The sequence below is a fragment of the Opisthocomus hoazin genome, chromosome 4 (assembly GCF_030867145.1).
Source record: "Opisthocomus hoazin isolate bOpiHoa1 chromosome 4, bOpiHoa1.hap1, whole genome shotgun sequence".
NCBI lineage: Eukaryota > Metazoa > Chordata > Aves > Opisthocomiformes > Opisthocomidae > Opisthocomus > Opisthocomus hoazin.
The window spans coordinates 23772407-23789158 of record NC_134417.1 but is presented as its reverse complement, the minus strand read 5'-3'; the positions used below and the strand labels follow the sequence as shown (position 1 = coordinate 23789158).

Genomic DNA, 16752 nt, shown 5'->3' with positions numbered 1-16752 from the left:
TTACCACAGGCTGTAGCAATTTAATTACGTTGATACAAAATCCCATCTGTTTCTGGAGATGTTAACTCAGTTCAAATAATTCGTGTAGGCCACACTTCAGGAGCAGGAAAAGAAGAACAGCCACTGTTTGAGCATGGACAAGGGGGAGAGCCCAGGTGGTGGTGTGTGTGGGAGGACAGGGGATTGAGCAAGCAGAGGAGAGGACCAGCCAGATTGTTTGGGATGATGGGGAAGAATTGAAAAACGAGGCTGCTAGTCAAGCCTCGGTGGATTAGGGACTGTCCTTTCATCTTGCTCTGCTTCAACTGGAGAATCCAAACTGGACAACACAGCCATGGGTAAGGAGGCCCCATCTAGACTACTGTGTCCAGTTCTGGGCTCCCCAGTACTAGAAAGATGAGGAGCTACTGGAGAGAGTCCAGCGGAGGGCTACGAGGATAATGAGGGGACTGGAGCATCTCTCCTATGAGGAAAGGCTGAGGGAGCTGGGCTTGTTCAGCCTAGAGAAGAGAAGACTGAGAGAGCATCTTATAAATGCCTATAAATATCTTCAGGGTGGGTGTCAGGAGGATGGGGCCAGACTCTTTCCAGTGGTGCCCAGCAACAGGACAAGGGGCAACGGGCATGAACTGAAGCCTAGGAAGTTCTGTCTGAACATGAGGAAGAACATCTTCCCTCTGAAGGTGACGGAGCACTGGAACAGGTTGCCCAGGGAGGTTGTGGAGTCTCCTTCTCTGGAGATATTCAAGACCCGCCTGGACGCGGTCCTGTGCAGCCTGCTGTAGGTGACCCTGCTTCGGCAGGGGTTTGGACTGGATGACCCACAGAGGTCCCCTCCAACCCCTACCGTGCTGTGATGCTGCAGCTCCCACCCCTCGCCTCCTCTGTGTGGGAAGCCGAGGTGGGAACGTTTAAAAGAAGAGAATAAGGTGGCTCCAGGAGGGGCTTGTCATGTTGCAGGCTGCCTGAGCATCACCCTCCAGCCCCGACACACCACCCCAGCATCTGCCTTTAAGACCGAGTGGTCTTGAAGGCATCTCTGTTGTGCAGGCTTTGCATGGCTGCCACCCCACACAATGCTCCCGGGGCGGGCAGCGGCGCAGGCCGGCGGCAGGACACTTGTGCCCATTACATCACAGGCAGGGCACAGGCAGTTGTTGTACGCGCCGGGGAGACGCTACAAGTGCTGCCATTGATGTGCGGGTGCCACGGGCGAAGCGGTGCCGCACAGACGTGCCAGCTTGTGCAGGCTGCCCGGGGGATTGTGGATTGTGCACCGCTGCCCGTTAACCCCGGGGCCGACGGCGGCGTGGGAGACCTCAGAGCAGAAAGCTGCTGGAACGCTGCCCCGCAAACAGCCCCAGAGCAAGCCACGAGCACGGGGAAACCTGTCTGAGAGGCTCGAGCGGTGGTGTTGGTGCTACTGGAGTGGCCTGGGCACCGGTGTGTGACCCAACAAGGAATGAGCACTGTCAGGCAGCGCTTATGGGTCTTTTTGCTGCCCAACCCACTGGGCTGCATCTTGATGTCTGCAGGCACGCGGGGCTGGGGACCCTCGGCAGGGGCTGGTGCTGCGGCTCTGCTCGCCCTGCCCACGGTCACAGGTTACCGGCAGCTGATCCCAAATCCAACCCTCAAAAGGCTCTGGGCAAGGTGCTCGGAGGAAGGAAGAAGCTTTATTTCAGGGAAGAGAAGAAAAATCCAAACAAAGCAAAACACTCCCAGAGCAGCTGCAGGGGAAACGGACATCTGCAACCGTGGGGCGCGAGGAGCTGGGGCCAAGTGTGGGACAGGATATTAGTGCTGGCACCACAGAGGGGACGTGTTTGGAGGAAGCACAAAAAACATTAAACTTCTCTAGTTTTTAAAGGATCAAAGCTGAAATACCTGCTTTGCACCCTCTCATAACGCCCCGCTCCCCGTGGGGTTCTCCCAGGCTAGGTTGGCCACGGTGCTGTTGTCTCTCGAAGGCTTTTGATTCTCCTTTGCTGACCCAAAGCCTCAGAATAGTCAAATATAATTCTCCTGAATGGAAAAAACCTCTCCGTGCTGTGCCTGGTATCAGCTGTGGAGCGGTGGGTGTGAGGTCTGGTGGTCACCCCGGCGTGGAGGCTGTGGTCCCTGATGCCCCAGAGTAGCGTCACAAGCCCCACCAGGACCAGCTATAGCTCCCCATCACGGGGACCGCGCCTGGCAGCCGCCCCACTCCCCCAGTAACAGGAATAACAGGAGGGAGGGGACACTGGTAGCCCTGAGGACCCCGAAGAGGAGAGGTGGCCATGACCCCGCGAGCGCTGCCTACCTCCCCACAGCCGCGGTGCCCATGCAGGGGGTGATGATGCCGTGACACCCCAGTTACCCCGGGGAAAGGTGGGTGCCTGCAGCACACCGAGCAGACGGGAAGACGTCGGCGCTCCCCAGGGCTTCGCACTGCAATAGTCAACCTGTGGTCATTGGCTTTAGGGTTTTTTTCTTTTTCTTTTTTTTTTATTGTGTAAATCGATAACCATTTTTTTTTCACAACAGTGCAAGTAAATTCCAAAGTCAGCCCATTGAAATGGATCTTCTACAAAGGAAGTTTTGAAGTACTTAAGGCAAGATTTGTTCATCTCTAGCTTCAATTTAGCATTGAAAAAATACCAGGCCTTCAGGTACTGATTGGCTTAACAAAATTTATATGGGAAATTTTTTAAAATTTATTTTTTGGTATAGTCTTTCATTTAAAAGATTTACATTACTATGGAAACTGATACTAAGACACACTTGTCTCTGGCTTTCTTTAAAAATCCGTTAGTTCCTGTTTGATTTTTAGATGTAAAGGCACACAATAAAGCTTTATGCATTTATTAAAATATACAGATTTTGGTAAATTTAGATTTTTTATCTTAGTATCTTGATAATATATATATTATATATATAGTTGTCAACAACACAATCATTTGAAAATAAATTCACTCCATAACATATCTGCACTTTTTTTTTCTTCCTCATGACACACCACAAGATCCCATTGTACAGTGCACCAATGGGCTTTTGGAAACCACACACAAAAAAAATTAACAGAACAAACTTTTTTAAACAAATACACTGATTTCATACCAGAACTGCAGAGAACTGTTACACCAGAAAGTACCATTTGAAAAAAAGCAAGATATACATCAGAAAGACCAAACAAAATGAAGTGAAGATCATTTACAAGCTGGATTTACATCATCCCATGTCGTTCGGAGCGTGGAGGACGCCGGCGTGCTGGGCCTCACAACCAAGCGGTTGTAACCGTGCGGAGTGAATTTGTGGAAGGATTGAGATCTTCTAGAGTCGGTCTGGAAGGTCTGAGGTATTTATGCTCCGTCCGTATCATGCGCTGGGCCTCCCGGGGTGCGTGTCCCACTGAGGGTGGTCAGGCGTGGAGGGGCTCTGTGCCTCTCACCGGTGGTGGGAGCAGGGTGGTACCACTCTGCCTGGGCTCTCCCGATGGGTTGGGGGCGCAAGAACCTCCCTGAGGGCACCCAGGGGGAAAGGCTGGATTTTGGGGTTACAGCAAATTAAGCACTTGTACCTCCTTCCAGCATCCGAAACTGCCCCCAGGGCCAGCGGTGCCCAGAAGTGATGGACACACCTCAACATTTTGGCCTTTGCAGCTTTTGCTTGCGCCCACTGAAGACCCCAACGCCCGCTACAAGGGAAAGCACCCGAGCTCCCAAATAGGGGCTGACCCCGCGTGTCCCCCTGGCACTGCCGCTCGGAGCAGGGTGGGGGGACCCAGGCCAGACCCAGCCTCCGTCTCGGCTGCCTTCTCCTTACCCTCCAACATCAGGTGGGATGTGGTGGGCTTGGAGGAGGGCACGGCTCCTACCCACTGGCATGGTGAGGGCTGACGGCAGCCCATCCGCACCAGGCAGCGCTGCGCCATCACATGCTTTTTCCCGGCAGTCCCGGGGACATGGTGCAGCCGTCCTGCCCCGGTGCTTCCTCGGGAAGGGGAAGGAGGGTGGGCGAGGGGGAACAAGAGCAGCCAAAGGGCTTCACTCAACGCATGGGTCCAATGGAGAGGTTCCTACAGACGCCAAAGAGCAAGGGAGCAAGCCCTTGTCAAATTACACAGCGCAACTAGAGCGGACATGACAACAGACACTGGTACTGGTAACTGCTTTGTAGCAACAGATTAAGGCTGCAAAAGGAAAAACAGGCTTTGATTTGACAGGGTACTTGGGCATGAGTCTGTGGTTCGGCAGATGCCCAAATACCGTGCGGAAGCAGGACGAACACGACTATCTCGGATATGGTATAGTACAAGAGCTGGTAGGAAAATAGCATCAATCTTTCTCCCTGAAAATGTAAAGCCAGACCTGCGAGGTGCCATCTCTCTTGGGTACTTCTAAGGCATCGAGGACAAGCGCAAGTGAGAGGTGACCTTTGCGAGAGGCTCTCGGCACCGCCGGAAAGGTTTCCCAAGCTTGCCTGTGAGCAACACGCACATTGCAAACAGCCTTTCGGTGGGACACACTCTGGATTTTTGCTGGCAGAAGCATGGTAGGGGTGGGCGGCCGGAGGGGATGCCAGAGCGTAGCTTACAGGTCCTTTTACCAAATCCTCGCTCTCATCCTGAAGCCCTCGCAGAGGCCAAACTTGCCCGGGGCGCTCCGGGTTAGGATCTGCAGAATCATATGCTCTTCTCCACCGGGAAAAGGACTGTAGTTTGTCACCATTTGGGACAGCAGCTGCATGTGGGAAACTTTTGCAGCCACGGACAGAGCCTCTCCCTTGAGTCTTCGAGCCCTCAAGCCTTCAGGAGCCGAGAGGAGGATGAGTGTCGCTATCTGATGGGGTGCTTCCTTGGTTATTATTTATTCGAAAAGATGTTCCTCCATTACAATGTTTCAAGCTAAGCACATTGGTGATGGACTCCGGAACCGGACCTGCTGCTAATCGCTGACTCAGCAACGCAGCTACTGTCTGTGCTGGGGGAGGTGGTGGCTGCGACCAAACCCCATCACCGCTGACTGTGCTGCGGGGACGCTGGTGGCGGGGAACCTGATGGCACTGCTGGGGGTCACGGCCGCGCTCTGGCCATGCCGGAGGGATTAACTGTAAGAAACGTCCACCTGCTGACCACCTCTGCCCTTCGAGCCACCAGCTCTGCTTGGTTTCAAACTGAAATACGGACACTTACAAAACGAGCGGTGTTTCAGTGTTTTTTTGTACAGTATCCACCAAGCCAGGGTCGGAAACAGAGAAAATGGTGGAGACGGCAGCAGGGAGGGAGATGTCAGCAGCTGAGTCCTCCCCACTTGCCAGGCGTGGCCCAGCCCTGCCAACACGTGGCTGACCCACGGGCGTTGCTATTTCACGAGGGCATGGATGCATCCCTGAAGCACCGAGACCAGAGCGAGCAGTGGAATGTGCTCACCACAGCAAGGGAACTACGGCGCAGTCATTTTTGTAAAAGACACAATGCGGTGAACACAGCGCCCAGCCTCAGACCGGTGATGCTCAGAGGAACAGCGTGTGGTCCTTGTTGACTATTCACGCAAGGTGGGTTGAGCCAAGAGGGGGTCGCAGCCCTCGCTGTGACCAGAAATGAGACCAGAAATGGGACCAGGCTCCCAACTGCAGATTTGAGATGTTTGGCCATGCTGGGACTTCAAGATTTGATTGAGGCACGGACTAATTTCAAATCCCAGTATTTGGGATGCTTGGATTTGGGGTCTGGGGATGGACACGGGGTAGCACTACTGTGTGCATCAAGTGCCTTTGCACCGGAATGGGCCATGGAAACCCTGTGTGATGACACCAGCATCCCTGGATCCACCTCTGAGCTATTCCCTTGAAAAGGGTTTGTCCGTCTCCATTTTGTAGCTACCTATGCATCTGTCCCTCTGGCTCAGCTGTTACTTCTAAGGTGGTTCAAAGAAAAAAACACACATGCTAAGAAAGTGCCAAAAATGTAAGAGTGGCATCTCACCGCTGCAACTGTTGGGTGGACATTCCCCAGGGACAACTTGTCCCCTCACACGGCTCCTTCCACTTCTCAACACCCTCCCAGTTTGGCACATCTCCCACTCCACCACCTCCGCTGGCATGGCTGGTGCCAGGAGATCAGCTGGTGCCGGGGGATCAGCCGGCATTCACCAGAGCAGGACCAGACTGGTGGAGCTGGGACGGGCCACGGGTGTGTTTGGTTCATGGTCAACGGCAATCACAGAGCGTGTCCCGAGGACCGGAAGTGAGCGGGGTAGTGGTGGAGGACCCGGGGAGGTTGGGACAGGATGGGGGAGCCGCGGGGACCCTTCCTCATTGGCTGGGCAGCCCGGCGCCCCACTGCCTGCCCCGCTACTCGGGCGAGTAGTCCAACTCGTCATTGGCGATGAGAGCCTCTGACGGCGGTTTGTGCCTGCCTTTGCTTTTCGACCTGCTACTCGTCCGATGGCTTTCCTTTGCTCCTGCCATTTGCTGGTATGAGAAGCCCTTGTCCTCGGAGGGACCCCAGCCTGGGTAGCCCTCACCCTCGGTGGTGCAGGAGAAGCCATCATCCACGGAGAAGGGGTCAACGTCCACATCGTAGCGCTGGTAGGTGCTCTGGTGGAGGGCCTCCTCCCGGGCGCTGATCTCCAGCGTGCTGTTCCACATCCCGTAGCCAAAGTAGATGAGCAGACCTGTGGCGGGTGAAAGGGAAAGGGTTGGACCCAGGCCATGCACACTGGCCCCACAACCCCCGCTAAAGCACTGCTATAAACACGCCATGCCCCAAAATGGCACCTGCCCACCAAAACCCACATCAGGATGGGTTGGTGATCCAGCCCGGCTCACCGCCAGCGTCCTCCCACCCAGCGCTGGGCTGGTGCCAGCTGGTGAGGGTTAAGTGTGTCTAAATATGCCTATATTTTTTAAGCCAGTGTATGTTGTAGTTGATGTCTGCTCTTCAGACACGTTGAGTTCATGTTTTTGGGCTGCCAGCTGTGACCCAAGGGCTGTGTGTTTTAAACATCAGCTGGGATCGCTGCTGGGCACAATGGATCGCTGCTGGCCACGTGATCGTGCCATCTGCAGCTTTGGTGGGACAGCAGCTCCCAGAAGACGTGCGGAGGCTCCCAAGCACCGACGAGCTGCGTTGCCATCCTGTTACCCTCCTGGCTACCCTTTTCTCTCTGGAGTTTCCTTATCATCTCAGGCTCTCTCCTGGTGCTCACAGCCATGTGTGCCTCAGGGTTGTCAGGATGAGTGTATTCAGTATTAAAACAGCTCTGAAATTCTGTTCTCCTCTCCTCAGGAGTTTCATTTCATCTTCTCCCTCTGCCCCTACCTGATCTCATCTTCCTGCACCAATGCTTTCGCCAGAAGCAAATGTATCTGGAGACTGAATTTCCAGTGGATCCTGGGATTAACCTACCCCAGTCGTGTGCGTAGAGAAACCCAGACTTCTCCACATGCCGTGGACTGGCCACAGGGACTGTTTGTGAGGTTAAACCCCGAGTCTGTGTGGCAGGACTGCACAGCTCTGCTGGAAAAATAAACGGGATGTGTCTGCCCCAACAGGTGAGCAGCCATAGATGGGGCTGGTGGAGTCCATCACACCTTAATGGAATGGCTTAATTGAATCCTTGCCACTGCTGGCAGCTGGAGAGGTATTAGATGTACCCACAGGGGAAAGTATTTAATTACAGTGGATTAAACTGGTGTTTTGGAGTCTTCTTTGCTTCCAGGTGAAAGGGCTTTCCCTGGATCTGCAGCTTCACCTATTGCCTTTGAGGGCCAAAAAAAGGACTGAGCATGTCTTTTCCATGCTGAAGGGTGCACATGGCAGCTACTGCCCAACGGCTTGGCTTGGAGTTAGGAGACTCTCAGAGATGGAGCTTCACTACGGAACCTCAGTTTTGCAGGACTGACTCAGGATAACTGCCGTCCTCAACCTGAAGCAAAAGAGGGAATGGCAAAATGGAGAATAAAAAGTAGCAACCTCCCCCTGAAGGATGGAAACCATGAGACTAGTCTAAACTCTCTAAGATGCCAAAGGGAGATCCAAGGTCTGTTCATGTCATCTCCCGGTTCTCAGGTCAAACATTTGCAAACATCAGGAGGCACCGGAGAAAAGCACAAAGGCTGGTGAGCCCGGTGTGGTGGCCTGAGCTTGCCTACCCCCCCTCCAGGAGAGGCAATTTCTGCTTTTACAGGAGGTGGCAGCTGACTATGACCTTTGCATAAATCCTCATTCTCTTTCCCCGCCACTTTCTCCCTCTCAACCCAGGACACTGAACCCTGGTCCCAAAGCGGAGGGCTGCTGGTGGGATACATGGCCAGGGATGGTCCTTTTGGGTGCTGGCACCATGCTCACGGTCTGTTGTCTGCAACTGGGGCTCCTGCAGGCTGCTGCAATACATGTGTTTACCCACAGGGTTACTATTGCTCTGTAAAAAGTCCTTGGCTTTGATATTGTCTTGTTGATTCAGTTCTCTATAATCCAGACTTGCAAGCCTTCAGGAGGAGCTATGACAGCTGCTCTTTTTCTCTTGGGTTTGTGAAGTAAGTGGATTGCAATATAAAGCAAGGGAAACTATAGACATGCCAGGCTCCTGGCTATGTGCCAGGAAGCCTAGATGTGGCAAAAAAGGACCACAACAGAGCCTGTGAGTCCCAAGATCTCCCTGTCACAAAGTTGAGGACTTAGACCAAGAAAAGGAGATAAGGTCGACAGATCCTTTGGCTCTGCCTCTCCCAGGGCTTTTGGTGCTTTTTGGGAAGCTGTAAATGCAGTGCAAAGATTTTGGTGTGGGCTGCTGAAGAGCTCAAGTGGGTGAAATAGCAAGAAATTAGGCAGATTTCTGTAGAAAACCTGCCTGCAAGGCAATTTCCAGAACCCACCTACTTTACATCAAAAGACTCATCAAAACAGTCACCTTTGCATGGAGCAGTTTACTTCCATCAAACTGACATTTTCTGGAGGTGTAATTTTCCATTTAGCTGTGGTTTGGGGGCTTGATTAACCGAGGTTTCTAAGAACTTCAGGATGACAAGGGGCAAATGCGAAGGACTGGGTATATCCCAGCTGAAGAAGCATCAGCCTAAGCAGTTTAATTAGGGAAGTTATTATTAACATCCTTTCAAAAGAATGTCAGTTAAAAAATTAAAATAAATGAATCTGGGACTCACCCACAAAACACCAGACGGCGAATCGGATCCATGTGATTGTGGAGAGCTTCAGCATGAGATAGATATTCACCAGCATAGCAAAAGCAGGGACGAAGGGCAGACAAGGTGCCATGTAGGGCAGCTTCTTGGGGTTTTCTGGCTGCTGCAAGATGACAAACACCAGCACGACAATGAGCAGGACCATCAGCACGACGAGGAGGATAGCCCACCAGCTCTGCTCGTAGATGTAGTCTGCCCCGAAAATGATGAAGGAGCAGAAGATGAACATCAGGACAAAGAGCAGGAGCACGCAGGTGGTGACCGTGTGGCCGGTGGCTGCCGTGGGGCGGTCCATTTTCCCTGGCAGTCCGAGGTGGATCCTCATCGTGTAGTAGCGAGGGCCAATCAACTTCTTCAGCTTGATGAGGTAGATATTCTCAGACTCATCTGCCTCTATCCCTGAGGTCATGTCAACCGTGCCATAGTTGGGGTGATTCACGTTGTAGGTGGATTTATCAGATTTCCCAATTAGCATCTCGTTATCCCCCAGCGACGGCAGATTTTTTGCCCCACATGTGTTGGTCGGTGGGCCAGCAAACTCTTCTCCTTCACTCCCTGGGGAGCAAACCTCCTTCTCGCAGTCGGCCAGGATTCCCTCCTTCTTCTTGGTGTGCTCCTCGGAGAGGAATTTGACGAAGCCATCAATGTCACTCTCGGGCTGGTATCGGAGGAGCAGGACACAGACGGAGACCAGCGTGTAGGCGAGCAGCGTGCCGATGGACATCATTTCTATCAGGTCCCGCAGGCTGACCAGCAAGGAAAGCAGAGCTGCAAGGAATCCGGAGACGATACAAGCCACTACAGGAGTTTCTGTGTAAGAACTGATGTGGGACAAAAATCTGGAGTGCAAAACAGATGCAGAAAGTTAAAATTGCAGATCGCAGCGATTCCCTGTTGCAATAACGCTTACCCGGCTGGAGGAACCAGGCTCAGAGCTGTGAACCCTTCAGCTCTGCTTGCTTTCTGGACCTTCGACTCCAGACAGCCAGAGACTGGAAATACTGCTGAGGCCGCAGCTGGAGTTAGAGCTAGGTCTAAGCAGCTCTGTGCCATCTGAAACGGGCACTGGGATGTGTGCAAATACATGCCAAAATTTTACGCATAGAAGCTGCTCTCCTTTGCAAGCAACTCTTGAATGCAACGCTCATCCTCCCATAGGTTGAATCTCTAGGTATCGGCACCAAATGAGCAGCTTTTGCGTAGATCTCCTGATTTTTTTTTGCCCAGGCTTTTGGTTTGGTGTGTGCCCCATTCTGCAAGCGCTGAGTCTGTGTGTGCCTGCTGTTCCCCGTGGTGACGGCACTGGGCTGTCTGGGTGCAGGACAGCCCCTGTCACCTCCGGCACATTTCCCCTGCGGGTCCCAAGGGGGCAAAAACAAATGCCATCATGGGCATGACTGACCTGAAGAGCAGCCCGTCACCAGCCATGGCGTAAATGACTCTTGGCATTGGGAAGAGAGATCCCAGTAAGCTGACAGTCAGGCCGGCCACGGACCCGATGGCAACGATAAACTTGGCTGCGTAGAAGCCGTGGGCCACAAACATTTCCATCAGCGGGGACTCGGTGTCGATGGCGTCGTAGGGCACCATCAGCGTGAGGATGATGCTCACCTGGGGAAGGCGAGAGGAGCAGGACACGGGTGTCAGAAGCAGCTCTGGGGGCCGCTGAGGACTCGCAGGGTGCAGGGGCTGCTTCTGAAAGGTGCAATGCCAAAATATTTCACGTCTGATTTGGATTACACCTCTATGTGCAAATGAGTCCGAGGGGAGCGTCGGCAGCACACTGCAGTCACACGGAAACACAGCTGATGTCCCAGCTCCCACCAAAGAAAGAGCCCTTGTCCAAGGGTCGGACTGGCAGCCCGGCTCATGGGGAGGGGAGCCATGCAGATCCCCAGAAGGGACACACTGTATAAATATTTTTTTGTGTATATGTGTATATCTATGCATACATATATATTTACATATGTTGACATATGTATAGCTAGTACTTACGGACACATATGCCGTCAAGCATGTGACGAGCGAGGCCGTGATGGCATAGGGGATGGAGGTGTTGGGACTTTTTGCTTCTTCTCCCGTGGTAGCGATGATGTCAAAGCCGATGAAGGCGTAGAAACACGTCGCGGCCCCTTTGAGCACCTGCGTGGAGGACCAAGTGTCTCAGCACCAGGAAGGCCACAGGCACCCAACAAGGGAGAGGGAACTGAGCAAAAAGGAAGGAGCCCAGTTCTGCTTTGTCTGAGCCAAAGGGTGAGTGGAGCAGATCAGATCAGTTGGGTGTTCCCATCTGGGAACCGACCCCGGGGACACCCATAACCCAGTGATCTGGTCTAGGGAAAAGATTTCAACATGCAGCCCGAGTCACTGGAGGCTTCTGCAGCTCACTCGTGGTGCACTACCCACTCGTGCCCACACAGTGCCCGAATCTGTGGGGAGATCCGGGCCGCGACAGAGGAGACAATTCACCAATTTCAGGTTTGCTTTCGCAATACTCCACCCCAAATCTGTTTGTATTAGTAGGGATCTGGAGCATGTTTATGCATTCCTTCTTAGCAAGATGTCTCATGTGGCAGCAAGATCCACTCGCAGAGGAAGCAGAAGAGAGCAGCACCAGTCAGATGTGTGCCGCTTTCCAAACAACCTCTGTTTTGCTTGGAAGCTGCAGACAGGTTAGGAGCACACGTTGGAGCACTTGGATGAGGAATTATTTTCACTGCTATTTTTTTTTAATGTGATTTATTAAAATAGACAATAGTAGCAAGGACATTTATAGGGAAGAAAAGCTGAAGCAGGCTAAAGACTATGTGGCTGTAAGGAGCGAGCTGATTTGCAGTCGTAAAACCCTCACATACATCTAGCTAGCTAGCTGGGTACCAGGTGTCCATCGCACCTCTGTCATCTCAGCTGTCTAGGGATGGAGCACACAGTAAAACTTGTCTCCTTCAGGGGATTACATGTAACTACCTTGTTAAAGTATCCCCTATGCTCCTGGGGATCTCATGCTTCTGCTGTGGTGGATTTACTTACACAAACAGTTTGGGAGACAACCAACCAGCTGAAAATGAGAGGAAGACCCTATCAGTTTTGATGTGTTTTGGATATGTATCTTTTCAAACAATGGGGTTTTGCCAGGAGATATTTGGTAAGCATAATACATATATTGATATAATTGGAGCAAAACAGCTATTTTCTATTTTCTCTTTTTCATTCCTATTATATGGCATAAAAAGCCATGCACAATCCAAAGATAAATATAACCTCTGCTCTCAAACGGGCCTCAGTGCTCTTCTGTTGTTCTCTGGCAGAGAGGTATTGATTTACCGAAGGGAGGTACAGGGACTGTATGGCAGCTTGGGACCCTTTCAATAATCAAGACTCTTGTTTTACTTTACTTTCTTGCTTATTTTTCTGCACAACACCCTGATGGAGTCGAGCAGTGTAAATCTGAGAAATTATCTTGGGTTTAGGCCAGCTGAGATATTTTCAGTCTCTGTTCATCCTTGGATAAAAACCAGTGCAAGCAAGCTAGAAAAGCCAAATATGTCCAAATTCTCAGTAAGCTTTGAGGGAACATCTATAAAATAAGTACTGGCAGGTGGCATTATGAAGTGCTCAAAACAAATGCCTGAGAACATTGTTGTTGAAAACCAGCCAACACAAGTATCTCTCCCTCCGCGGAGGCTGAGCCACCTCCTCCCGAGCGCCCTGTCTCGGATGGCCACTGCATTTTGCTCCGTTGCCTGGCAATTAGTGGCATTTTCTGATGTCTACTTACACAAGGAGTTTGGCTCTCCAGGAGGACATTTTGGAAAAGTTCTGGGTTTATTCTAAGCGGTAGCAGAAGATACGGGCCAAGCATTGCTGTACACTTTGGATTTGGCAGAGCAAGGAGGTCTGGATCCAAGCCTGCAGTGGTGGAGGCTGGAGGTCCCTGGCCAAAGTGCAGGTGGGTTTGGCAGGGTTGAGGGTTGGGGATTGCAGTGGAAGTAGGATGCCCATACCACGAGCAAAGCTGAGCGTGCGGCAGGTGGGTGGCACCGCTTAGGTGCTGGGTGTCCCTCCGTGCACCCATGACTTACCCCTGGCCATCCAAACGGCAGGAATTGCCCTTCAGACCAGTTGTCACCTTTGACATAGAAGAGACCAGCAATCATGATGAAGATCCAGACTACCAGATTAATGACATTGAGCACGTTGTTCAGCCCCACCGAGTTCTTCACCCCCATGGCCACGATGATCGTGACAATGACAGCAATGACCAGAGCAAGAAGGTCAGGGTACGACTCCTCTCCTTTCCCTGGGTAAGAGAAAAGAGGTGTGTAACTCTCCCTCCATGGTTGTGGGTAGCATCTCCAGAAACTCTGTGGGGGCTTTTAAAAGTGCTTTTCAGACCCGGAGGCTTTGCAGAACTCCTTGATCTCATTGCAAAGGTGGTCTCCAGATGCCCCTGCCTCCGCTAGCTACAGCTGTTTTATTGAGGTGATAAATCTTGCTGAGACAAGTGTTAGGAGTTTTGGGAGGGCAGCAAACAAATGATCAGGTCCCAGTTTGCATAACATGTATCTGCCAAGTACTAACTAAAAGTCAATCAAACATTAAGTTTTCCTGACACAGCTACAGGATAGCTAGCTGCTTCACTTACTGGTAGGAACACGGACTGTTGCTGGAACTGGCGGTCATAAAGGACCACCACAGCCCTGAGTTTCTACGTGGCGGTACTGCAGACACCAGCTCGTACTCTCTAACATAGCTCTGCGTGTGCCTTAACGAGCCTGAGGAGAGGGCTTGCACTGGGTGAAGTGCTCCTGCGCTGTCTTTAGCCTCTGACACTTGGCTGATTTTTCTGTGTGCTTGTTCTGCTAAATGCCAGCTCACCTGAAGGGGCTCAAAGCATCCCATCCCCCTAAATCCCATCTCTGAACCAGACTGCAAAGGCAAAGAACCAGAGGCAGACAGGTGGTAAATAATGAATGAAGCCTAATATCCACGTCTGACTTCTGACGAGCTTCCAATTACTTTTCAGGCCCTAATTACTGCAGGTAGCTATGCGTGGTGTGACGCACCTAGTCCGTTCAAGGTCCCGACGCTGTTGATCATCCAGCGGCTGATGGTGTGGTTGGCCAGCGAGTCGAACATGCTGCTGAGGGCACTGGCGCCTGCGGCCGTGCCGATCAGGTACTCCAGGATGAGGTTCCAGCCAATGAAGAACGCCACGAACTCCCCCACCGTCACGTAGCTGTAGGTGTAGGCAGAGCCCGTGGTCTTGGGGACCCGCACGCCAAACTCAGCATAGCAAACGCCTGTTTAGAAAAATACAAAGCAACATAAGGAAAAAGTGCTTAGAAAAGGAAAAAGTAAAACTGCCTTGGTCCCACCTGTCTGAGGTGCTAGGAGGTGCCCAGGGCTGTAGGCAGCATCAGGAGGAGCCCAGAGACATGACAGCAGCCCATGGTAATCTTCTCTCCCCAACTGCTTGGCTTAAAAAGCAACCCATTTCCCCATTAATATCAGCTGTGATGGAATTTCTTTGAGGATACACAGTTCAAGCCACCCAAATCTTTATGGTCTGTTGTAGAAGAGCCCTCTCGCTGGTGTGTGCCCCTGATGTGGGACCCTCCGGCATGGGCAGCTGCAGCCCCCATGGGCACATAACCGAAGCTGGGGGAGATCCAGGCACAGGGAGCAGAACTGGGCAGTGCTGGTGGTGTGGTCCTTGGAGCGCTGTTTCCCTGCAGTAGCTTTGACGGTGATAGATACCTCTTCTTCCCCATCAAACAGTGACACCACAATATTATTTTTTCCAAGAATGTTTCTCTCAAATGTTTTATTTGTGGTATCAACATACTGACAAGCTCCCAGTCCTTTTGGCTGCAGAAAACATCCCTGGGATGGGTGGTGGCAGTGAGACCTACCAGAGGACAGTATTTGGGCACAAGGAGGTCAGGGATGGTTATAGCCCTTGCACGGGATCCTGGACCAGTGCTTCCCAGAGCAACCAGCGTTGCTCACCCTAGAGCAAAACGCCACAGGAGGGCTCACACAAGGTTACACCTCTCCCTGCCTGACTGGAATCTCCAAACGCTGATCTTGGGTTATTGCTATGCAGATCCAGGCAGGAGCACTGTTCTGATCACCCCTGCTCTCATTTGTACCCATGCAAGAGGAGTTTGAAGCCATCTTACACAGAGAACGTAAGTTATTTTAACACTTAAAAATGTTACATGTACGTCTCATTCTGAAGAATAATAGCAGAACTAACTTTGCAGAAGAAGAAAAGCAAAGCACAAAGAAATATTAACTGGAACTGTTTGGGAGGGCATTTCAGTGGACTTCAATACTTTCCAAACTCTTTGTCTACTTACTATGTCAGGATACTTTTCAATAAAATCCTGACCCCGACACATTGCTGTCTTAACAATTAGCTTTCGTTTAGAAGGAATGGATGGACTTAGTCATAAATTCCCAAACTACTGGTCAGAACGAGTGCTGGAAGGCCACCCTGCATCCTGCATGTCTAACAGCGACTAAGCCCCTGCCCCAAAGACCCCGGTTCAGCTCGTATGGGTTAATGGGTTAGGGCTGTCCTTATCGTTGTGTAAACATGTAGTAATTCTTGAGTTCTTTATCAACTACTTTTCTTTATTTAGAAGATAATAATTGCTTCAAAATTGCAATCAGTTCAGTATAGAGAGAGGAATGAATAATTTATAAAAATGTTATGAGGTTGCTGCTCTTACCGTAAGTGCAATTTTTACACAGTACAAACACAGAATTATTGAATCCCTAAGATGACTTTGGTGGTACTGCTTTCTTGATTTTGGAGGATCTTTACAATCCATTCACTGCTTAACTTGCATGCATGATGCTGGCTGTGACTCTTCAAAACTTGATCTCTATAAAGCAGGCCCAACTGCAGGAGCCGCAAGACATCCCCATCACCCAGCTCTACAGACACTCATTATTCAAAGCTGATGAAAAATGCATGCACTTGGCAAAGGTAAGCCATTCACAGACAACTACAGGCTGAATGATTTATGAAATAGGTGCTCTGATGGGGACAAGTATCTAGTTTCTCTCTTCAATGGCCTTAAAAATCATATAATCTTTCTTAGAGGCAGCTCTACTTTTAGCCAATGACAAGATAAGGCTTAAAGAGGATTGTTATAGATACAGAATGATAACGGCAAAGAAAAGATATTAATATGTATAAAATGTTTGAGTTTTCAACTACTCTACCAGGATCCCAAAATAGAAGAGTAATCTTTCACTATGCGTTGCACACAGCAACACATTGTGGATATCTGCATTAGGTATCAGCACATATTAAGAAAATAAACAGTGTTTTTATCACAGCATGCAGTATCCAGTCTGGCGGACATGAGATGCAAGATCTGCCATCCATCCCTGATTGCCACTGGCCGTATTGGATGGCATCAATGAAATCACTTTGCTTTGCCGTGCTGCAGGTCCTCCATCAGAAATGGGGTTCCCAGCACTTCCCTCCATGCTTAAAAAGGAAGATAATATAATAACTTATTAGGATGCAGATTGTATCTCACTAAT

At 51.0% G+C, this 16752-nt stretch overlaps 1 protein-coding gene across 2 annotated transcripts in view; it reads right to left on the bottom strand.

Annotated features, from left to right (window-relative positions):
- Positions 1-2491: 2491 nt before the first annotated feature.
- SLC7A14 (solute carrier family 7 member 14) overlaps positions 2492-16752 on the bottom strand; it is a 32703-nt gene continuing 18442 nt past the window's right edge. For both annotated transcript variants that reach the window (XM_075418334.1, XM_075418335.1), the window contains exons 3-8: positions 14253-14489; positions 13269-13486; positions 11182-11328; positions 10589-10797; positions 9148-10025; positions 2492-6656 (exon numbers count right to left, since the gene is read on the bottom strand). In XM_075418334.1, the coding sequence (XP_075274449.1) occupies positions 6334-6656; positions 9148-10025; positions 10589-10797; positions 11182-11328; positions 13269-13486; positions 14253-14489 (2012 nt within the window). In that variant the 3' untranslated portion in view covers positions 2492-6333. The remainder of the gene's footprint in view (positions 6657-9147; positions 10026-10588; positions 10798-11181; positions 11329-13268; positions 13487-14252; positions 14490-16752) is intronic.